The 25250-nt window shown below is 32.9% G+C and overlaps 2 protein-coding genes across 2 annotated transcripts; one reads left to right on the top strand and one right to left on the bottom strand.

Annotated features, from left to right (window-relative positions):
- Window positions 1-20670: 20670 nt before the first annotated feature.
- Window positions 20671-22437, top strand: W97_00733 (uncharacterized protein; the record flags this gene model as incomplete). The annotated part of the gene is made up of 1 exon (XM_007778645.1): window positions 20671-22437. One exon carries the CDS (start codon window positions 20671-20673, stop codon window positions 22435-22437), a length of 1767 nt encoding a protein of 588 aa, XP_007776835.1.
- Window positions 22438-23065: 628 nt separating this feature from the next.
- W97_00732 (uncharacterized protein) lies at window positions 23066-24793 on the bottom strand (the record flags this gene model as incomplete). Its single annotated transcript, XM_007778644.1, has 2 exons — window positions 23066-23830; window positions 23885-24793. 2 exons carry the CDS (start codon window positions 24791-24793, stop codon window positions 23066-23068), a joined length of 1674 nt encoding a protein of 557 aa, XP_007776834.1.
- Window positions 24794-25250: the final 457 nt, after the last annotated feature.

Raw genomic sequence — 25250 nt, 5'->3', positions numbered from 1 at the left:
TAGGTCTAGGTAGTCTATAATAGTCTAGCTAGCTGTAAGCTTATACTAAATCTCCTACTACTATAGGTTGTAGGTAAAAGTAATAAAGAAATTAGGGGAGCTAAAGTAGTATATAAGAGCTATAGTATCGAGGTAGAGGTTACGTATCTACTATAGGGATCTAGTATATAATATGGGAAGAATAATATTATAGCTAATATTCTAGCTAGTAACTTAGTTATTTATATATAGTGCGTCGAGTATACTACTATGCTATACTATATATAGGGTCTTCTAGTTATACTTATACTACTATAAGCGGGAGCTAGTAATCGAGGCGTATATATCTATAACTACCTTATAGAATAGCCTCTCTATAAGCAGCTGAGTAGGTAGTAGGCGGGGTAGCTATAGGTAGTATTTCTACTACTACTACTATAAGACTCGCGTGGAACTATTACAGCCACGCTATATATTCGTACTACTATCGCTCTTCTTTTTCTACCTACTCTTCTTCTTACCACTTAAAGTAGGACCCTCTCTCTCTGTAACCTCTATAGTAATCTCTCCACCTTTTATAGCTGTATTTACCTCCCCTACACCTTTTTCTTATAGCATCTACAGCCTACCTATAAGCGGGTAGTTATACTACCAGCCTAGCTCGCTATTTAGATAAAGTAGTAGATACTATATAGGTAGGTACTCTATATACTATTTACTAATAAACTATAGCGTACTATTAGCTCTATTCTCTAGCACAATCTATCGCATCCCGCTATTTATTTCTATAAAGATAGGTATAAGAGCCGCAACCTCGCTTATTATTAGCTAGTTATATCTATATAGATTAGTTGCAGCAGCTTTAATAATACTAATAGAAATAGTAATACTATAATTATTATAGAGCCTCTTTATATTAGTGTAAAACACCTATATAAATAGGTTAGTAGTATATAGCACACGCTAGATAATATATAGAATTTCTATATTTAGATTCTAAAACACCTAGCTACGCTACTATAGCTACTCCTCCTCGCTATTAAAGATATATAGCTATATAAAGCTAGAAGTCTAATCTATAGAAGCCTATAGTATATTAATATAATAGTAGAGCTAGCTATACGCGCGGAATATATAGGCACTATATAGCTATTACGCGAGCCTCTTATTAATATCCGCGCTAAGGGAGCAGAACGTAAAGGTATTATTATAGTAGTAGATATACTTATAGAACTCCTATATTAGAGGTATATATCGCGTCTACTAGTTCGCGCCCTCTATCTCTATAAGTAAGTATTATAGCTCCTATAGATATTACCCTTATAGGGGTATATACACCACGCCGTCTATATAGTAGCTAAACTATAGATTCTTTTTTATTAAATTCCCCCTTCTTTCCTTAATCTAATATAGCGCTCTATAGTAATAGTAAGTGTAGGAGGCGCGCTATAGTATAAAGCGGTAATTAACCCCTTACTATAAGGGTTCTCTAGTAATATTATCACGCGGCTTATAGATAACTCCTCTATAATTCTATATATAGTAGAAGTCTATCTCTAGAGCCAGCTTAGATATTACGTGTGCCTACTAGTTAGGGGATAGTATACGCCACTATATAGGAGTTACCTTAATATCTTTTATAGCCGATCGGCTTATACCCCTTCGCTGCGATTATAGTATATAAGAGGGTAGCTTAGAAGGGGCAGCGCGGTTACTAGGACCTATAGGTAGTAGAGAAGAAAGAGTAGGGCGTGCATAAGAGGTGGTAGAAGGTATAGGGGAAGGGGCACGTCTAGTGCGATGCCTGCGGGATATAATAGTGGGAGGAAGCTCTACGCGTATCTACTACGAGCTAGTGCAGACGTTAAACGATTATAAGAGAATAAGAGGATTAATGTTTAAGAATAAGCTTCCTATAAGAGCTGCGTAGGTGATAGTAGGTAGTGTAGTTTAATTATGGGTGTATAGGAGAGAAAGCTAGCTTATAGGAGGCTAAGGTAGAGGGGGAGAATAGAGAGTCTACGTGCGGCTTACTCTTATCTACTATAAGCCTATATAGACGTTAAAAGATTATAAAAGAATATAAGAATTAATACTTAAGAATAAGCTCTCTATAATAAAGACATTATTCTAGTCCTACTACTATAGTTGAATAGTCTGCACGCGCGATTGCCCTTACTATAGCTAGTTCTACTACTCCTAGTAGTGCTAGCAATATTCTAATAAATAAGCTTATTTGCTTTTATTATACTTTATTCGTCTAGGTATAGTGTTATAGTAGTGAGTAAGAATATTAGTAGTAAGAATAGAAGGTCTATAGTAATAGTTATAACCCTTAAAGCTAGTGCGTAGCTAGTGTAAGACTTAGCCTTAGCTAGAATTTCAAATGCCTAAGATTTTTATAGTAGTAGTCGTAGGGCGCTATAAAGTGGATATATTAATAGCATAAGGGTAGGCTTAGAAATGTTAGTACTACTTTTTACGATTTTAATACAGAGTATTTATTATAGTGCTGTAAGCGTTTCTACTATAGAGATCTAGAAGGTAGGTGTGGTTTTCGCTAAGGTAGTATATAGTAGAAAAGTATATTTTATTAAGTATATTAATATACCTATTTTATACTAAAATAGTTTAGAGTATTAGTAAAAAAATTTATTTCATCTAGATATTTAAGAGTATATCTTTTCTTTATATTCTTTTATCTTTCTCTTTCTTAGCTATAAGAGATATTTATTAGTAAATCTTTTTTTCCTTTTAGAGCCCTTCTAAGTACTTTAAGAGCCCTCTAAGTGCTTTAAGGCTCTAAGCAACTCTTACCCCTATTAAGAGGCTTATAAGCGTATTAGGACGCTCTAAGTACTTAGAGTATCTAGAGTGTTAGAGGTATTATAGGCGCTTTAAGTAGATTATATAGCAAAAATATAGTTAGCTCTTTTATTATATAATAGTAATAGAGTATATATTTTAGTAAGAGTATATTTTATAGGCCACTCTGTAGTAGCTATAGGTGTTAGAGTAATACTAGGTTTATAATTAGAATTAAGCTTATTAAGATTATAGAATATAACTACAATTAATAGAATACTCTCTCTAGTATATATAATATAATAGTAATATTATTATATAATAGCTATATAGTATATACGCAGAATTTCGAGTAGTCTATAGAGTATATTATTTCTATATATTCTACTTATATAAGTATACTAGTATTAGGTATTACTAGCGTATATAAGAGTCTAGTTATTATTGCTCCTCTATATAAACTATATACTAGTTATACTAGATATAGTATATACGCATTTAGCAGGATAGTTATACTATATAAACTAATTATTTAATATACTAAAGCTAGTAGAATCTCTCGCGCTAGAGTAAGTATATAAATAAATCTACTATATAAGTAAAAAAGAAAGTTAACTATAGCGATAGATATTCTACTAGAGAGTTCTTCTATATATTTATCTTTAGATTATTTAAGGCTTATACTCGTACCTAGAAGCAGCGATACTCTTTTTTATCTATTATAATAGTAGCTAATTAGCCTTCTATCTTATACTACTATCTACTACCCTTTATTCTTTTTATAAATATCTTCTAAACCTAGGTGTCCTTTATTACTCTTATAATACTATAAGTCTTACTAAAGTGTAGCTTATACTTGGGTCCTCTTAGTAGTCTAGCTATAGCTTTTAGTAGCTACCCTACTTTTACTAGTTTAGGGTTAATTAATAGCTATTAGCCTACCCTTACTAGTGCGTTTATAGTATATTTCTAGTTAGCACTATCTTATACTAAGCTTAAGGAGCTATTACTACTAGTATTATAGCTACCTTATTTATAAGACTATTTTAGTTAGCTTATAGTACGTCTACTACTACTAGAGTATATATTTTTACTAGTAGATTAAGGTGTCTAGCCTATAGACTATACTATAGCGCGTAAGTACCTACTAGTATTAGTAGTAGCAAAAGTAGGCTATACCTAGCTATAATTAGTATTATTATTAAATTTAGAGTTAAGAATATATCTATTCTAAGAAAGATTAAGCTTAATTAGATTTATAGGTATACTAGCGGCTTATAAGCGGTAAGTTCTAGTCTACTTAAATAGTAGAATTAGTTCTTTATTCTAGATAATAGCTAAGTTAGTAATAGCTTACTTTATTATAGTCTAGATTACATTACCTCTTTATCTCCTTTACTCTCCTTAGTTATAAAGAAGGTATTATTCCTAAGTAAGTCTAAGTTTAATAACTACTATTTTTAGCTAGATCTATCTAGTATAAATATATTAACTAAGAGCGCTAGATCTATAGTACTTACTCTTATAGAGTCTTGCCTCTTTAATATAGTGTTATCTATTATAAATAGTAGATTATTTATATTATACCTATAACTATAAGTAGTAGAGAATATCTCTTTAGTATCTATACTAAAAAGACCCTTAAGATTATCTACTATATACTTATTAGGGTTAGTTATTAGTTTACTAATAATCCTCTTAATTAGTTTAATATTAGCGTATTCAAGTATATTATTAAGGGTATCTATTAGTAGTAGCTTCTAGCGGCTATTATTATTCTTATTATACTATACTTTCTTTAGTCTTTTATAGTTATTTAAGTATAATTAGTAATATGCTATATTACTACTATATAATCTATATATAATAAAAAGGAGATTATATTACTATTAGCCTCTAGTCTAGTATATAGTACTATTCTTACTAGTAATCTATTCTTCTACTCTATATTAAGAATCTATCTTACTATTATAGTAACACCTATAAGCACTTCTAGTTATAAAGAGTTAAAGTAATAAGCTATATATAAGAGGGTTGCAACTAGTTCTAGCTACTTTAATCTATAGTAGAATATATCTACTACTAATTTCACTATAATAGGGTTTGCGAATTAATCTTTTAGAACTTAGTTATAATTAGAGGTAGTATTAAGACTAGAGAGTTCTACACCTCTTTAGATTTTCTATATAGCTAACTATTATCTAAGAGTAACTCTATTATATACTTATATAGCGCGTCCTAATTAACTTAATTATCTAAGCGGAAATAACTATAGATATTTCTTTATATATACTCTATAATATAGTAGCGGAATATAGCGACTTTATTAATAAACTATATATATATTAGTATATCTAGCTATTAACTATATACTTTAGTATAATCGGCTTACCTAGAGGTATAGCCGCTTATTTAGGACCTTACTAATACTAGTATTCTAGATTCCTAGCCTTTTCCCTATAATTCTAGTGGCTTTTACCTAGTATTTATTAATTATTTACTATATAGTTTACTCTACGCCCTCTAGTTAAAAGCTATACTAGTCTTTTAGCTGGATAGTATATAATATAGCTATAAGAAGCTATTTAGTAATATCCCTTACTAGTATATTAGGTTTAGGTGTATCTTACTCTATTTTAGTTTTTAGTAGTCTATCCTACCTCACCTCTACTATCTTACTAGTTGATATATTAGTATAATTAGAACTTAGTCTATAGTAATATTTAAATATTAGTATACTACTACTCTCGCGCCTATTATTAGGGCGCTAGGAAGACAAGAAGTAATATCTATTAGTATTACCCTATATATATAATATATCTCTAGGAGTCTACCCGCAATAAGTGTAAATGTATAATAGATAGTTACTTAATATTATAATCCAGCTAGGAGAGAGCCTTAGTATAATGTTAAGCTATACTATATCTAGCTTGTTACTAAGCTAGATATTATAACCCCGCCTCCTTAGTATTCTTCCTATATCTATAGATGCCCACTATCTAATAGATAGTAGGCTTTAGTCTTTATATATCCTATAAGATACTATTTCTTAACCACTATAGAATATATCTTACTACTAATAATTACCTAGCTTATACTATCGAGCCGCTAGCTACTTATATAGATGTATTAACCCACTAGCCTATAGATCTTAATAAGGGAACTTAGGTTACTAATAATTCTAAAGCCTCCACCCTCTTAGGGTATTCATCTAAGTACCTAGTATAGTAATTACTACCCGCTCTTAGTTAGGAGCTAGTTAAAATAATATCTTACCTATAGATATATAAGCTAAGGTGTCTAGCTAATATAAAGCTGGTAAAACCCTAGCGCTAATCTAGTAGCTATAGTTACTAAATATTAAGAACCTAATAGTTCTAGAGACGCCTCTACTTAGTTCTATAAGATTTAGTATAGAGGCGCTAGAGAAGAAATATTATAAGCTATAGTATCTTTAATAATTAGATTGGGACTAGTAGGAATTTAAAGAGCTAGAAAGGGAGATTAAGGCTCTTTACTAGTAATAAGCGGGCCGACTATTATTAGTACTAACACCTACTTTAGGCCTATTTACCTTAAGTCTATTTATATTTAGTAGACCTAATTCTACCCCTTTATTCTTAGCGTTTAAATAGAATATGCTTTTAAGACGCTATCTAAACTCTATTAATATACTTAATAAAAGCTATATTAAGCCTCGCGAGCTAAAACTATACTAAAGTAAAATAATTAAGAAATATAAGCTTTAAATTAAACGCGTAGAGGGGACATTTAAACTTAACCCTAGATTATATATAATAGATAGCTAGAAGGTACACTATACTTAGTAATACCTTAAGGTAGAAGCTCTTAAGGTATAAATATATAAAGCTACTTCTACTATATATAAAGTATACATCTAAGAGTAGTTTATTACCTTCTTACTTAATTTTATTAAGAACCTAATAAATTATAAGCTTACAATTATAATAGTAATAGAAGATACGCGATAAATAGCTAATTAATTAGTTATAGCCTTTAATATATACTTCTAAATACTTAAAGACTAAACAAAAGAGTAGACTACTTACTAGTAATATAATATATTATTAATAAAGCTATAACCTAAGCTTTATACTACTATTACTAATTACTAAGAGATTCTAGCTATAAGAAAGAATCTATTAGAGCTAGCGGTATAACTAAAGAATAACTAAAAGAAAGTAAGAGCTCTATATATTACTATTTTTTTAGAGGGGAGGTAGTCTAGTAGTTACTAGCTAGCTAGAGCCTATAGGCCTAATAAGGGCTATAAGAGGCCTAACTATTAAGGTAATAATAATATGCTATTAAAAGACTAGTAATATGCCTTAAAAAATAAGTAACTTAAAAATAGTAAGTATTTCTTATATAGGTTAAAGGACTATTACGCTAAAAGTTACTCTATAAAGGTAACTAGAGCTAATAAGACTCCCTTACACTCTATATATAAATTAGATAAGAGATTAGGAAAAGCTAAAGTATTATAGAAGACTCTATATAAGTAATATAAAGATAAAAAGTAGAGAGCTTACTAAGATATATCTTTTTAGGCTAGACTTAACTTAATAGATACTAGGTAGATACCTAAGTACTTATCAACCCTAGTACTAATACGAGTATAGTATCTTAATAGCTTATATTAGAGCATAGTTTTAAAAAGATTAATAATAATCTACTAACCTCTTTCTAGGTAAATAATGTAGAACTATACTATTGTAGCACCTACTTAGTATCTTAGTAGCTAATAGACTACTAGGGCTAAGTGAGAGGAGAATAGTATATAATATATACTATTAACCTCTTTAGACTTCTAATCCTTCTAGGTAAACTAAGTCTTAAAAAAGTAGACTTTACTATTTAAATAAAAAGTAGAAGCTAGCGCTTCTATAATAGTATAACACTAACTCTAAAGCTAGTACCCTTAAAATATTAATACCTCTATAATAAGAATATAATAGTATATCTAGAGGTAATTAGACCTAAAAATACTTAGCACTTTAAGCTTTTATTAAAGGCTTATAAGATTATAAACGCCTAGTAACTTATAAAGAATATATAAGTAGAGCTATAGGTCTTTACTATTCTTTATAATAGGCTAAAAGAGTAGAGTACTACTCTATATACTATTAAGGCGCTACTAAGCTATTAGAAAAGCGAAGAATTAGAGCTAGACTACTAGACTCTACTACTTTTACTACTTTTAAGAAAGCTTAAAGACTACGCGGATATATTTAAGCCTATAAATAAGTAAAGACTCCCTATTAAGAGTATAGAGTATTCTATTAATATAGGTAAGAAAGCTCCTTCTTATAGTTCTTTATATAATCTCTCTATATAAGAATTATAGAAGCTAAGATACTATCTAGATAATATTTTAGTAAAGAGCTAAATTAAATATTTAGTTAGTCTAGCTAGAATACTAGTTCTCTTTGTTTCTAAAAAGAATAAAAGTCTTTAACTATATATTAAGTATTATAGCTTAAATAAGATTATAATAAAGAACTATTTCCCTTTGCCCCTTATTACTAAAACTCTAGACTAGTTAAGTAGTTTAAAGGTATTTAGTAAGCTCGACCTTTAAGATACCTATTATTATATTAGTATTAAAAAGAGTAATAAGTATAAGACCACGTTTTATATGTACTATAGCTATTTTAAGTATATAATTATACCCTTTAGGCTTATTAATACTTCAGTAGCCTTCTAGGCGTATATTAACTAGGCCTTAGTAGGCTTAGTAGATATAATCTATATAGTATATCTAGATTATATTCTTATATACTCTAACAATAGGAAGAGTTATATATACTATATACGCGCTATATTAGAATAGCTTAAGTAATAATAGCTATATACTAAAAGAAGTAAATATAAATTCTTTATTTTATAGGTAGAGTTTTCTAAGTTTATTTTTTCTAATTCTAGTGTTATAATAGATTCTCGCTAGGTAGCTACTTTATAGGAGTAGCTAAAACCTATAAGCTTTTAATATATTTAAGTTTTTCTTAGCTCTACTAATTTTTACTACTAATTTATTTATTAGTACTCTAAGATTACTAGCCCTTTAATCTTAATATTAAAGGGAAGTAAAAATAAAAAGAAGACTAGACTATTCTTTTTTTTAAAGCTATAAAGATAGTATTTTACTAGCTTATTAATGCTTTTACTACTATACTAATTCTTATCTGCTTTAACCCTAAGTCATCTATTTATATTAAAATAGATACTTCTATCTTTATAGCAGCTAGTATTTTCTTATAACTATAAAATAGCTAATAGTATTCTATAGCCTTTTAGTTAAGAAAGATAATTAATATAGAGTAGAACTATAAAATGTATAACTAGAAGCTTCTAGCTATTATTATAGTATTTAGGTAGTAGAGATATTACTATAAGAGTAGTATCTATCTAATTAAGATTTTAACTAACTATAATAACCTAAAGAGGTTTATAAATATTAAGGCCTTAAATAGCTAATAAGCCCACTAGGCTATAATACTTATAGTATATAACTTTATTATTAAGTACTAGCTAGATAAGACTAATCCTGCTAATACGCTATCTAAAAGACTAGATTATAAGAATATTAGTAATATAATTAGCCGGCTACTACCTATATTATAATAGAAGTTAGTAATAAATAAGGGCACTACTATAGAGGTAGTATTAAGGTAGTAAAAAGCTAGTAACTTAGTTGCGCTTTAGGAAACTAGGTACTTTCTACTTAAAACTAAACTCCTAGCGAGTCTATATCTTAATTAAGTAGCTTAGAAAGTAAGTGATAGAGTGTAGGACGCACTTAAGCCTATTACTAGAACTACTAGTTATAAATAGTTTATTCTATACTAAGATACTAGAGAGCTAGCTAATAGTAAAATAGTATTAACTCCTATAAGTTAACCCTTATTTAAGCTAATTAGAGCCCTATAATAGAGGGATACCTTTACTTATAAAATCTAAGAAGATATAATCAAGAAGAGGAGACGTAAAGAAATAGTTAGGGCTCTAATAGGCTAGATAGAAGACTTAACTAGACTGCTTTAGTATAATAATAGATTATATATACTAAAAGAATAGTCTATTTAGAAGAAGCTACTATAGAGGTATTATAATAATTCTTTAGTAGGCTATTTTAGTAAGTAAAGAACACTTAAGCTTCTTATTAGAAAATATTACTAGCTATATATATTAAAATAAGTTAAAGACTATATAGCTACCTATAATATTTACTAGAGGGTTAAGATGCTAAGCTATCTTCCCTATAGTAAGATATTAGTACTACCTTATCTAGAGGTACTATAAAATAAAATTATAATAGATTTTATTATAAGCTTACCGACTAGTAAGCGTGGAGCTAGTATATATAATTCTATTCTTATAGTAGTAGACTAGTTTATAAAGATAGCTCTCTATATCCCTACTATAAAAAAAATTAATACTACATAACTAGTAGAAGTACTTATTAAGTAGGTACTTAGTAGATATAGGCTTCCTTATAGAATTATAACTAATAGGAAAATAGTATTTATATTAGTGTTTTAGTCTAAAGTCTACTACCACCTAGTAATTAAGTGTTAACTTAGTACCGCTTTCTATCTATAGACTAATAGGTAAACTAAATAGTAGAACTAGATCTTAAAGTACTATCTCTAAGCCTATTATATAGAAGACTAGTCGAACTAGGCTAGCCTCTTACTAATAGTAAAGTTTACTTATAATAATAGTAAGTATACTATGCTAAGAGTAAGCCTATTTTATACTATATATAGTTTTCACCCTTATATTAATATTAACCTCTAGAAGGCTAGTAAAGAGGGTAATATACTAGCTACTAAGAACTATATTAAGATTATAGACTAAGTATAGTCTAAAATATAGGAGCGCTAGTAAACCGCTATAGAAGTATAGGCTAAGTATTATAATTAAAACTATAAGCCTATAAGTTTTAAGATAAGAGACCTAGTTAAACTCTTTACTAAAAACCTTAAGCTATAAGTATCTAGCTAGAAGCTTTTAGCGAAGTATTTAGAACTCTTTTAAATAGAGGGGCCTATAGGTAAATAGGCCTATTACCTTTACTTACTAAGTACTTATTAAATTCATCTAGTATTTTATATCTTTTACCTTAAACTATATTAACGCTAGGGAAATAATAGTAAAAAGCTATTTCTACTACTAGTAAAGATTATTAATTAAGAGCCTAAATAGAAAATTAAAAAGATTCTAGACGAGAAAAAGAATTAAGGGTAATATAAGTATAAGGTAAAGTAGATAGGCTAGTCTAATATATATAACTAATAGTTAGAAGAGAAAGAGCTAGACTATATAAAAAAAATATAAACTAAATTTAATTAATAATATAAAGAAGCTAGATTTAAGTAGAGAAAATATAAAACGTATTCCTAAAAACCAGAATACTCTTTCTCTAAGTATTTTCCCTATAGGGGTTTTTCTAGAGGTTTTAATAAGATTCTATTAGAAAGTATAGTATTATTATAGTTTAGGAGTTAGAAACTAAATACTAAGCATAATTTAATTATATTCTAATAGTATAGCTAAGGAAACTAAAAGTAGTAAGTAAGTAAAAAGTAAGGAAATAGTAAGTTCTCTCCTATTATCTCTTAAGCTAAAAAAGCGGAATCTTATATAGTTTTTAAACTATTAACCTTTAATAAGATAGTGCTTTACACGCTCTATTCTAACTTTAAGTTAAAAGAAACCTTAAATTATACTTTATAGCTTAGTATTCTAGGTACTAAACTACTAACTACTAGCTTCTTTAAGCTACTAGGATTATAAAGAATAAGTAATAGAACTAGTATATGCACCTCTAGAGAGAATAGGTTATAGAGGCTATAAGGTGCTAGTATTATAGTAGAATCTCTATAGTTATTTAATAGTAAGAAGAGAGGGTTATTTCTATCTAGTAAGAGATCTTTATCTATAACCTTATTCTTAGATAAAACTAAAGGATCTTTTATAGCGCTATATTACTAGCGCGCTGCCTTCTCTTTCCTTATAGTATATAGTATAGCAACCTTCTTCTTAGTAGCTTTAAGCTTAGTATTCTCTATATTAGATTACTTAGCTAAGGACTATATATACTTTTCTTAATAACACTTCTTATTTATATTAGTATAATGGTAAAGACCTAGAATCTTAATATTATTTTTCTCTTTCTTACTAATTAAAGAGGCCTACTTATACTTAGCCGGCAACCCTAAAGCGGCCCTATAGGTAGTAAACTTTTTTTCTAAAGCTATAAGCTTATTAGCTCTAAAGAATTTGCCTACTTTTATTATAAGTATAGCACCTTTTATCTTACTTATCTCCTTTAATAGATAGATAGCTTTATTAAGCTACTTCTTCTCTTTAGTACTATTTAGCGCGTAGTTAATAGAGGTAGTAAGCTCCTTTTTAATAGTATTTAAGCTAGGCGTCTTACTAGTAACCTAGCTATTATTATAGGTAGCACTACTCTACTAGCTAGCCTATATAATATAGCAACTTTGACTAGTAAACTCTATAGTCTTACTAGTTCTCTTAGCTACTAGTATAGTAGGCTTCTTAGTACTAGCAGCTTGCTTTTATCATAGAGTCTCTAGGCTAGCCTTCTTTTAAGCCTAAAGCTTTTTCTTTTTTAGAGTTAAGGTAAAGTCTCTACTCTTATTATCTATTAGTAGTGCGCTATTACTACTACTAGCTAGCTTACCCTTAATAATAATATTCTTACCTACTATCTAGCTAGAGTGTTACGGCTTCTTAATATCAATAGGTAGGAGATTATACTACTTATATTAGCTAAATCGAAGGGTATAAGCTAGTAGAATACTTATAATTATATATAGTATTAAGTAGCTACTTCTATACCTAGTAAGCCTTAATACTCTCTTTAAGCTATAGGAGCGATAACTCTATAGCGCTTTTAGACTAATAGGTTAAATCTATCTTTATATTCTCCTTAATCTCGCGCTCTATATATAGCGCCTATATATAAACTAGATTAGGGAAGTAACCTACTATATAAGTAGTAGTATTAAGCTACTCTTATATTATATTCTTAGGGGCGATATATAAGTCCCGAATCTTAAATAGACTATTAAGAATCTTATTATATATTATAAGAATTTATAAGTATTTAGCTGTTAAACCACCCTTATAGGTGCTATAAATACCTACTAGGAGATAAGCTTTTCCTAAGCCCTTATACTATAAATAATATATACTAGTATTTCTAGGACCGTTCTTTTTATTATATACTACCTCCTTAAGATCTTTTAAGTATTAGAGGTAATATAGCTTAGTAAAAGGAATAACTAAGCTATATAAATATAGAGTAATATTAAGTTCGTAGATCTATAAGTAAAACTTATATTAATATACTACCTTAATATTATAATATAGCCTACTTACCTAAAAACCTTTTAGAGATATCTTACTATATAATATAGAGTTATATATAAGAATCTAGAATGACGAGATAATAGCGCGATAATATTATTATAGAAGTTAATTAATAAAGAATAGAGAGAGATATAAAGAAGAACGATTTTATAAAATACTTTATTTTTATATATAGGATGTCGATAGTTAGAGAACTATAGTAAGTATAGTAATTTATAATACTTAGTATTATAAATAGTAACGCTTTTATTATCTTCTACTATATATAGACTACTAGCTATAAGCTACCTAGTAGTCTATATAGAAATATATAGCTATAAGCTAATAGCACTCTACTATAATAGATCTAGTAGACCAATTTATAGAAGAGAAGGTAACTATTATAACCTAGCTAGAGGAGAGCCTTAGTATAGTATTAAGCTCTACTAGACTAGCTTACTATTAAGCTAGATATTATAACCTTATCTTCTTAGTATTCTTCCTATATCTATAGATACCTAATATCTAATAGACTGTAGGCTTTAGTCTTTATATATACTACTAGATATTATTTCTTAACTAGCATAGAATATATCTTACTACTAGTAATTGCCTAGCTCGATACTATTAAGCTACTAGCTACTTATATAGATATATTAAGCTACTAGCCTATAGATCTCGCTAAGGGAATTCAGGTTACTAATAGAAATAGTAAAGTAAGTAGTAAAGTATATAGTAAAGTAAGAAGTACACTAAGTATTAAACTAAGTAGTAAAATAAGTAGTAAACCAAGTAGTAAACTAGAGAATATACTAAGAAATACACTAAGAACTAATCTAGAATATACTACATAAACCTAAAAGGAAATAAAAATTAAATAGAAAATAATTCTAACTACTATATATATTATAAGGAAGATTAGGGGGAATTTAAGGAGGAGAACGCCCCTTATATTAAAAAAGAAAATAGGGGGTTTAAGGGAGAGAATCTCCCTTATAAAGTAAAATATATATTACTTAAGTAAGAGAGTTTAATAATTCTAAATGGACTAGAAGCTAAGATAAGAGCTAAACTAAAAACTATTCTTTATACTTAACTAACAAAAAAAGCTAAAGAGTAATCTAAATATAAACTAAAGCTAAGATATTAGTAAAAAAACACTCTAGAAATTAGACTAAATAAAAAACTAGAAGTTAACTAAATAGTAAATTTAGAACTAAACTAAGAGATAAACTAAGAGATAAGCTAAGAGATAAACTAAGATATAATCTAAAATAGAAAGTAGAAGATTAACTAAAGGTTAAACTAAAAAAAACTATTAACTAAATGAAGAAAAGTAATATTTCTTAATTATAGAATAAAGACAACTAGAGGGGATTTAAAGGAGAGAGTGCCCCTTATATCTAAGAGAAAAGATATAGAAAAATAAGGAAAAGATATACTCTTAAAAATCTAGATAGACTAAGTACTCTTTACTAATACTCTAAACCGTTTTAGTATAAAACGGGCACACCTCGTAATATTTAATTTAATAAGATCAATTATTATTAAGATAAAAATTTTAAATCTAGCTATTAAAGTATATCTAAAATAATAGAATAATACTAAGTATTAGTGTCTAGTAGTGTTTTACCTATTAAAGTTTAGTGGACTATAGCTAAATTATAAAATCCACAATAAAATACTACTAGCTATTATAAAGTATTTAAGTAATAGAGAGTATAGTTAAAAAAGTAAAGCATTTAATTTAAGTATTTATAGATTATAAGAATCTAATATACTTTATTACTACTAAGGTCCTAAACTAAAGAAAGGAAAAATAGTCTAAGAAATTATTAATATTTGATTTTAGAATTTCAACTCTAAAGGCTCTAAAAACATAAAAGCTAATACTTTTAATAAAAGACTAGATTACATAAAAAAAAAGCTTTAGATAACTAGCTTAATTCTAACATAATATCTAAATAAAAAATTTACCTATAATTAAGGTATACTATAACTATTATAATAATTATAAATAGTAAACTTAAGAACTAGATTTAGAAAGAGTACATATAAAACATACACTTAAAAAGCTCTTTCTAAGAATCTTAAAGAAACTTGAATAAATAGGTAAAGATCTACTATTATTTAAGAGACTAGTATATATACTACTAGCCTAGTAGATAGAGATTATTTAATAATACTATAATAGACTTGCTAAAAGGTACTATAGAATCTTTAAGATAGTCAAAGTAATTAACTATATCTACTTCGTTTTAAAATTAAGAAAGAAAATAGAGGCATGTATTATAGTATATAATCTATACTATAAGGTAAAGGTAATCTAGTATAAGCTATATTAGTTAATAAAATTAGCAATAGTACTATTATAGCTATAGGCTTTAGTAGCTATAGATTTTATTATTAAACTACTTCTTTTTTAAAAGCTTTTAATAAATATAAAATATAACTCTATACTTACTATTATAAACTAATAATTAAAAAAAGTACACTATATACTCTATAAAGAATTATTTAATAATAAAGAACTAGTATGTATATTCCTCTAAAATATAATAGTAATATAAAATCTATCTAAAAATATTATTCTAAATAGAAATAAGCTATTTATATTTAACTTTTAGACTATACTTACTAAATAGCTAAGATTACTTTATAAGCTTTTAATAACTTGCTATTTATAGATATATAGATAAATAGAGCGTATAAACTAAGTATTAGAGTAGTACTTATAGGAATATAGAGATTACTAATAAATAAACTAGATATACTATTCCTACTACTATAGCTAGTATATAGTATAAGTGTAGATAAGACAATAGAATGAATACTATTTTATACGAACTATAAATATAATATTTAGTTATATTATAAACTTAAGAACATCTAGAGTTTAGTAGAATTAGCTAAACTAACTATAAACGAAATATAATAGATATACTAGAAACTTTAAAAAGATATTGAATTTCTATTATAAAAGTTAGTATTTTACTATAACTAATTTAAATCTAAAGGATTTATACTAAAGAAGAGAAATAAGGTTTACTCTTTATAAAAAATATTAAAATAATAAAGCTAAGTAGAAAACTAGACTATATTAGAGAAGGACCTTTGAAAATTATCAGAAATATTAAGGATATAAGCTATAAGCTTAACTTATTAAACGAAATAAAGATATATCTAGTATCTTATATTTGACTATTAGAGCTAGTACTTTTTTAAGTACTAGTGTTAGCTAGGGTACTAAACAACTACCTAATAGAATAAAAAGAGTAATATAAAGTATAGAGAATTCTAGACATTAATACTAAGTTTAAAAATAATAAATAATAATATCTTATAAAATAGAAAGGCTACTTAGACTTAGAAAATATATAAAAGCTATATATTAATCTTAATAGAAGTAAAGAGGCTGTATAGAAGTATCTTAAGAGATTAAGAACTCTATAGAAATAAAAAAAAGCTTAAAAGAAAAACTATTCAACGTACTCTAGAACAAAGGAAATATAGTAAAAATATCTAAAAAAACTAAAATAGAATCTAGAAACTTTATTAGTAAATCTAAAGAAGAACTTAGTTACCTTTACTTAAGTTACTTAAGATACTTAACCTCTTTAATAGAAGCTAACTTATAGGAAATAGCCTTTAAAAACGAGTTCTTTTAGATAGCTAGCTTCTATTTAAGCTAGACCTAATAGTAATATACTTTAGTAATTACTATATTAGCCTTATAGAGGTAATAATAAATCTTTTTACTCTAAGTATATAGCTACTCCTACTCCTTATAAGTAACTATAAGGTTATAGTTAGCGCTTAAAGAAATATATTTAGTATGAAAACTAGAATAAGTATTAATATAGTAATAAAATAACTAATTGTAGTAAAAGCTATAAAGAGTAGGTATAATAGATCTAGTAGTATAAAGATAGAATACTAAATCTTAATAGTACTTAGTTAAGAAGTATTTAGCTTTTAATTTTTTAGTAATTCTATTAGGTATAGTAAAGATAATATATATCTTTTAAAAATAAAAGTTAAAGGAAGAGAAGATAGTATTATAAATAGAAGTATAGTATACTACTAAGTACTTAGTACTAAGAGATTATAAGGGAACTAAGTACTAGAGTACTACTAAGAGGTAATTAATCTACTTATTATACTTAGTAACTAAGTATACTAAGTAGACTAAGTATAGTATAGAGATATCTATTTAGCGCTATAATATGTAAGTAGTACTATTTTTATTTCTTAGAATAGTATACTTAACTTAATATAAGAATCCTATATTCTTATGATATATTTAATTATTATCTTAGTAATATTAATCTATTTTTATATTGTACCCTGTTCTCTAACTCTCTAATTAGAAACATACTATAGCCTAGTACTGCTATTGTTATTAAGAGATAATAGTATATTATATAGAACTACTATTAGTTTTAACTAGCTACTATCTTTTAGATATTTCCCTAGAGGTTAGTCTATTATTTTACTTCTAGGCTAAGTAAAAAGAGAACTCTTCAGTAAATTAGATATCTTTTTAGAACTAATAGGGGGTAAGATTCATAAAGTATTTACTACTAATATTAATTATCTAGTTAATTAGGTAGCTTAGTTCTCTAGCCTATTCTTAGATAGCTTTATTAAATATTAGAGAGAAGGAAAGGTAGTTAAAAATAAAGCCTTAAAGCTCACTAACTTTTTCTTTTATAATAATAGACTTGTAGCTTAGTGCCTTTTTTATAAAGACTTAAATATAGTATATAGTTCTAATAGTAGCTATAGATAGATTTAGAAGAATCTCTATTAAAGTAGCTAGCTTAAAGACTTAGTAGGTTAATAGAGTTCTATTAATTTAAAACAATTATAAGGTAATACTTAAAGTATAAAAGGAGATAAAAGTAAAGGCAGGAGTTAAGAGAAAGTGAGAGAAAAGAGAAAAAGAAAAGAAAGAGAGGGAGTATAGGTAAATTAGTAGTAAAATAAGTAAATTTAGTATATTAATTAGCTAAAAAGAGCCTAGTCTCTAGCTTAGTTATTAATTAGTAAATTAAACTATAGTTACTTTTTAAATAGAGTCTAGTAGATAAGGCTAAATTAGAAAGGCCTAAAACTATTAGTTAATTAAGGTTGTAATAGTTGTACAGCAAATTATATAGTAGCTAGTAAGTATTAGAATAAATCAAAACTAGGTTAATATCTTATTAGTATAACTATAGAGAGCGCTACTAGTTAGTATAACTATAAGAGGTACTAGTTTAGTAGAGTTAGTATAACACTTTAGTTAGCTTACTAAGTATAGTACGGAGGTTTTTCTTTAGTACTATATAATAATAGCTAGTAGAGTTAATTAAATTGTCAAATTCTATAGTATACTTTTAGCTACTATATATTATGATTAGTTTTAGATATCTCTAAATAGTTATAGATATATAATTAATTAACTAAGTATTATATTAAGGCGATGCAACTAACTATATATGTATTCTTAGTTAGCTCTCACTATTTATGCCACTTTACTATAGCCTAGACCCGTAATATATATAAATTATACTAAAGTAAAAAGAGTTCTAATTCTTTTCTAGCTCTATAGTATTTATCTAGAATCTTAATCTTAATAGACTTACAGTTAGAAAAGGCTCTTAAAGTCTAGTTTCTCTATTATCTAGTAATAGATTCTATAGTAAATATATTAATATATTATTCTTAAGTATTCCTTTAAAGATAGTACTTAAAATATAATAAGTACTCTCTCTAGATAACAATATCTACTACTATAAAGTAGTATAACTCTAATTAAGAAGTTAGAGGATAGAATAAGATATAGTAATAGACTAATATTATAAAATAACAATTGAATATATTATAAGAATATTATTCTTATATTAAGTGAAGTATAATTCTAATCTATATTATAGTAAAAAATTAGCTATCTATATGCTTAGATAATATCTAGAGTTCCTATTATCCCTATTATCTACTCTGTTTAAAGATAATATAGATAGTAGTACTAGTATTCTCTATTATTCCTATTATTTACTATTATTAGGGATAATATAGATAATAGTAATAGGCTTAGTAATTCTACTAGCTCTAGATAAACTCTATACTAAGCGCTAGTTCGTAATATTTAAAAGAAAAATAAAGCTTAAAAGTAAGAATATTAAAAACTGTACTAGTAGTACTAGTATAAATTAGTAAGTAGTTTTAAATAAAATATCTAAAATTCTAAAATCTTAGAGTATAATAATAGCTAGAGCTAAACTTATAGGTTTCTAGATTAATTTAGCCTAAAATAGATTATATTCTAATATTTAGAATGTATATTCTTAAAGAAAAAAGCTTTTAGTATAAACTCTTATAGAATAGCCTATAGCTAATATAGTTATAATATAGTATAACTAGATATAGTAGATGGATATATCTAAAGAGCTATATAGAATTACTTATAAGTAGCTCTATTAAAAAAGCCTAAAATAGGTTTAGTAGATATAGAATAAAGTATTCTACTCTAGTTTATTTTAGAAAATAGTAGCTTATACTATTAAAAAACTATAAGTTATATCTACTAGTATTCTTAGTCTATCTGATCTTATCTTTTTAGTATTAATTCAATTAAAAATTTACTCTCTAAATTAACTCTATTATATTCTTTCTCTATTCTACTAGTTAACTGAAACTCTAAGCTTTTTTCAGTTTTTCTATTACTAACTAAGTATACTAAGCTCTACTAAGCTCTACTAAGCTATACTTCTAGATATTTTAGATATTTTAGATATTTTAGATATTTTTAGTATCTTAAGTATTTTAATATACTTATAAGCTACTTATAAGTAGATATAGTTACTTAAAGGCTCTAAGTACTTTAAGTAATTCTAAGCGCCAAAATCTCTTTTCTAAAATAAAGTTATCTTTAATCTAAAATAATAAGATGATTAGTTATTAGAATTAAGTAGATAATAGCTAAAACGTTAGTGTTTAGAATGCCGCAACAGCTACAGGCCTGGCTTCTTCGCAAAAGACGATGGATCAAGGGACACAGAAGGCGAGTGTGTTACCCAGGTAGGCACTCACGTGGTACGCTAAGCAGAGACATGGTCGCAGACGGGAGCGGGCGACACGGAAGGGCTGCGTTGGTGTCGTCACACTGCATGCAGCTACCCCGCCGAAGCCCTCAGCTCTCCCAAGCTCCCACAAGCTCCCCCAAGCCCCCCCAGTCCATGATCTGGCACCACCCCAGCTCCTCAAGCGGCATGGCGCCCTCGTGAGGCGCACACATCGCCTGCACGATGCGATAAGACTTGCCAGCCTTGTGTGGGCTCCAAGTGGTAGAGTATGCAAGTTAGGCGGGCAGGCCAAGTCCGCGTCAAGCTCCCATTTAACTGCCCATTTACCGTCCCGTTTCGTGCCGTCTTCTCCCTCGCTCCTCAGCCTCCTTCAGCTTCCAGCCGGACTGTATAGCTACCCATTCGTTCAGTCATGTTGGCTCTGTTCATTGCTCTACTCGCTGCGGCGTGGTTGACTGCCGCGCAGGACGCAACCGGCGCCAATTCGAGGCGCTCGACATATACCGTCCATGCCGCTGTTGTATTCACGCGGACGGGAGAGCGCACGCCCTGGCTGAACAACAATGAGAGATCCCAGATAACATCTCTAGGCGCGCATCAAGCTTTCACTGCCGGCGAGGCTCTGCGAAAGCACTATATAACCGGCGATGGTGACAATCTTAGCAGTGCGCACATCAAGGGGTTGTCGCCGTACATCATAGACAACGGGGAGCTCTACATCGCAGCCACAGAGGAGCAGTATACCATCGCGTCCGCGGAAGCATTCCTGCAAGCACTTTACCCACCTGTTACGGTCAACATGAGTACTGCGAACATGCTCGACTCCTCATCCATCCTCTCAAATAGCACTTACCTGGAGTATCCCATGGGCGGTTATCAATATCCCAAAATACGCAGCGCCGGCATCCTGGACCCGAACTCAATTTACCTCTCCGGATCTTCCGCATGCGTCAACCACGCCGTCAGCGGCGCCGATTACTACACCAGCCCCGAATTCAAGGCGATGCAGATGGCCTCTGGCAGCCTATATGAGCGCGTCGGAGAAGCCGCCTTGCCTCAGACCTTATTCCCTGACAACTCATGGAACTACGGCAATGCATACCCCATCTACGACTTCCTCAGCTACCAATTCAACCACGACAAACGCACCTACGACATCCTAACCGGCGCCACGAACGCCTCTATGGCAGGCGCCTTCCGCCAACTCCGCCTCCTAGCCGATAAGCACCTCTGGGCACTCTACGGAAACCTCTCCGCCAGCGCCGTGACGCCCGGCGACCAAATCCGTGCCATAGCGGGCAAGACACTCGCAGCCAAAGTGCTCGGCTTGCTGAACAACGTGGTCACCAAAAAGGGCAACGGGCCTATCCTCTCGCTCATGTTCGGCGAGTTCCAGCCGCTGCTCTCCTTCTTCGCGCTCAGCAAGCTGAACATGCACCGCTCCGACTTCGCGGGGCTGCCACAGTGGGGCTCTTCGGCCGTCTTCGAGCTCTTCTCCTATGCCGGCGACGGCGCGTTTCCTGACCCAGAGGACCTCTGGATCCGCTTCTGGTTCCGTAACGGCACGGCCGACGATGCGGAGATGCGCGCTTATCCGCTGTTTGGCCGCGGCCTGAGCGAGACGGACATCCCGTTCGAGACCTTCCTGGAAGAGATGCTGCGTATCCAGATTAGCAGCGCTGGTGACTGGTGCGAGGAGTGCGGCGCCTACAGCATCTGGTGTCCGGCCTACAATGAGGATACCGATGCGTTGCCCGCCGGCAGCGGACGGCGATCACGCGAGGCCGGCATGACGCCGCAGGTCGCGGGAGTGATTGGTGCGGCTGTTACGCTCGGCGTGCTCGGTCTGGCCGTCGCGGCCGCGATGCTGTTCGCCGGCGTCCGCTTTCGCCGTGTGGGTCGCAGCAAGAAGAGCGAGTTGGGTGGATTCAAGGGTTCGCGGAAACTGGCGAGCGATGCTGATCTTACGCTGCCGAAGGGGGGCGCGGGGATTACGGTAACACCGAGCCCCGCGGGAAAGGAGAGGGTCGGAAGCTGGGAGCTGAGGACGAAAGAGGAGAACAGGTTCGGGAGTCTGGGGAAGGATGTAGATGTAAGGGATAGGAAGCCCAGCTTTGATGCGGATGATATTGCGGTTACGCCGTTTGCGGATCCGGTGAAGCCTCATGAGAGGGTTTAGAAATGGAGCTGGCCCACTGGTTTGGATTGGCTGGTGGCGCTGGCGCATCTACGAGCCGCGGTAGCCCGGAGTCCGCAGGCTGGATGGAGGCTTGGATATGGTATGGTATACGAGTAAGCCATGTGATATACGACTGGTGTTCTAGCGAGACCGGAGGAGAGAAAGCTTCACACTCGGGTTAGTATTAAGAGAGGACACGCTATACACAACGAAGCAATGAAGAACATGAATGCACTTATACAGCTCCTGCCTGTTTCACCACAACAGAAGCGCAAGCTAAGGTGCAGTGCTCCAAGTAGGAGACATCATCCGCACACGTAGAGCATGGAGACCATGTTATCGAGGTTGCGCTGAGCGAGATTCTGAATTAATTTGAGGAGTCCGGAGGGGTGTACGTTCAAGAAGTGCTTTCCGAACTAAGCGGCATAATATCCAGCACAACTATGGTGGAGGCATCAGCTTTGCTCCCATCACCTGCTTCTACCTGCTATCTGTGGAGCGCGGTTCTAATATTTTCCAGCATTTTTTCCGCCGCGGTGCTGAATCTAAAAGAGACGCCGACCATGACCATCTTTAGTGCCCGATTTTCCCTACAAACTCCAAAACTCCAGGACTCCGAGCGGCGCGGTTAGAGCGTAATGTGAAAATCCCTCTTAATCGCCTCCACTACCGTACCTAACGCATCACTAGCGACACTCTTCTTGTGTTTTGGAAACTCCAGAAGCGCCTTCCTCAGCGCAACAATCGCAGCATGACCATAGAACTGGATGAACTTGGCCGCAAACCTCTCCGTGAGCGACTTCAGCACCAGGTAATGTGTGTCGGTAACATCCCGCGGCCGCGTGTTGACGATATTGGACAGAGCACGCCAGTAATTCGAGTTCGGGTAGAATGTCTTAAAATTCTTCGCCTTGGAGAAGTCACGCAGCGAAATCGAGGCAAAGCCCGCGCCAAGCCCAGTCATGCGCTCGCTGTGCTTCTTGGTGTCGACCCACTGCCCCTCGTCGCTATCCCACCGCCAACCAATGCGTCGCTTTCCGGCATCGGTTTTTGGGTCACCGTAGATGCCGAACAGAACGGGGCAGAAGACGTGGAACTTGCACAGAAGGAGGTCGGTGAAGGGGACGCCGTGGAAGCGGTGTTCGTTTTGCGCAAAGATTTGGCCGGCGCAGAGGCCTACGTGGTCGACTTCGCGGCCGGTGCCGCCTTCGTCGATAAATTGGGCGAATATTAGCTTCGCAAAGGAGTTCATTAGAAATAGCAGGAGGGCTGGCACTTGAGCCTCCGCCTCGGAGGCTACGGGAAGTGGTGTTACGAAATAGAGGCGAGCGTCGATGGTAGGGCCTTCTCGGTAGTTGAGAGCATCTTGGAAGATTGCACGGATTGCACTGAGCTGTAAGTTCGATATCAGCGCCGAATTGGATGGATCGAGACATCACAAACTCACCGGCTTCGTGTTGGCACCCCGGACCCTTGTCAGTTTAGATATTTGGTTTTTCATCTCGCGTCTGTGTGGCCCCATCTTCTCTTTGAGCGTAGGGTACTGTACTCTTAGACCCTTCATCCACCTGCGGAAGTCTTTTAGGCGCTTATGCAGCTCGAGATATTGCTGATGAATGGCCTCTTTCTGCGCAAGTGGAGACACTAGGTGGGAGATATCAGAGGCCCAGCTGCTGGCTCCGGCCAACTGGGGCTGGCTAGGTGCAGATTGGGAAACGGCAGTCATCGCCATCGTTGTCGGTGGCGGCACCACTCGGGGCTTCTCTTCTCGACTTGTCCTCTCAGCGGCTTCTGCAGCTTCCCGTGCTTTCCGATCAGACTCTGCTTGGTCTGCTTCTCGCCTTGACTTCTCCGCAGCCTGTCTCTCTTGCTGCACTCTCAACCTCGCTTCAGCCTCAGCGACTGCTTTGGCCTCTTCGGCCGCTCTCTGTCGCTCTGCCTCAATCCGCTCCAGCGCCTCCCTCTGCCGCTGCCGCTCCGCTGTCTCTTGCTCCGCGAGCTCCCGGCGCTCGCGCTCCAGCGCTCTCCGCTCATCGTCTTCGCGCTTCTGCCGTTCTTTCTCGTGCTCGAGTTCGAATCGTAGTCGGGCAATGTCCGCGGTTTGCCTTACGCGCTCGTGTTGCGCTTTGCTATACTCGAGCGCCTCGACATGTTCTTTTGCGCGCTCTTCTGCAGCTTCATCGAGGCGCGCGAGGAAACTCCGGTCAGAGTCGAGGTACAACTGGCTGAATTCGCGGTGTAGCTGTCTTGAGGGACTGTCGGCGGGCTCGTCACCTCGAGAGCTTCGGCTGCGGCGTGCTTCGCGGTATGGTTGTTTTGCTGGAGTGTCTAAGCCATTGGGAGACGAAGATGCCATTGCGTGTCGGTGACGAGGTCTGTCTCTGTCAGTTAGCTGTATGCATGTCTGTGGTAGGCTGTTAGACTGACAATGGATTTTCCCAAAGGAGCGCAACAAAGACCGACAGGTCGTGGTGACAATGCCCGCTTCATGTGGGCTGTCCGTCTCTCAACCAGGTGATTTCTCGCCGAGGCCTGTAGCCTTCGCGGACAATGGCGCGGGTGGCTCAGTTTTCGCAAGCGCGTACTTGCAGTCATCTCAATGCCGGGCCGGTGGTTACGAAAGGTTCAAGTTCCGCGGCCGGACACGCGGGCGGAAGGCTTGGCGCGAAGTGGCTCCGCTGCCACGTGACTCTCTATCCAAGTCGACCGGGGAATGTCACCACTCACATCACAACTCACATCACAACTCACATCACAACTCACATCCGAACTGCAGGTAAGCGAGAGGAGGGAGGCGCACAGCTCCCGAGGGT

Source organism: Coniosporium apollinis, assembly GCF_000281105.1.
Source record: "Coniosporium apollinis CBS 100218 chromosome Unknown supercont1.2, whole genome shotgun sequence".
NCBI lineage: Eukaryota > Fungi > Ascomycota > Dothideomycetes > Coniosporium > Coniosporium apollinis.
Note: the sequence above shows the minus strand (reverse complement) of the source record. Positions and strands in the feature narration are given on the sequence as shown.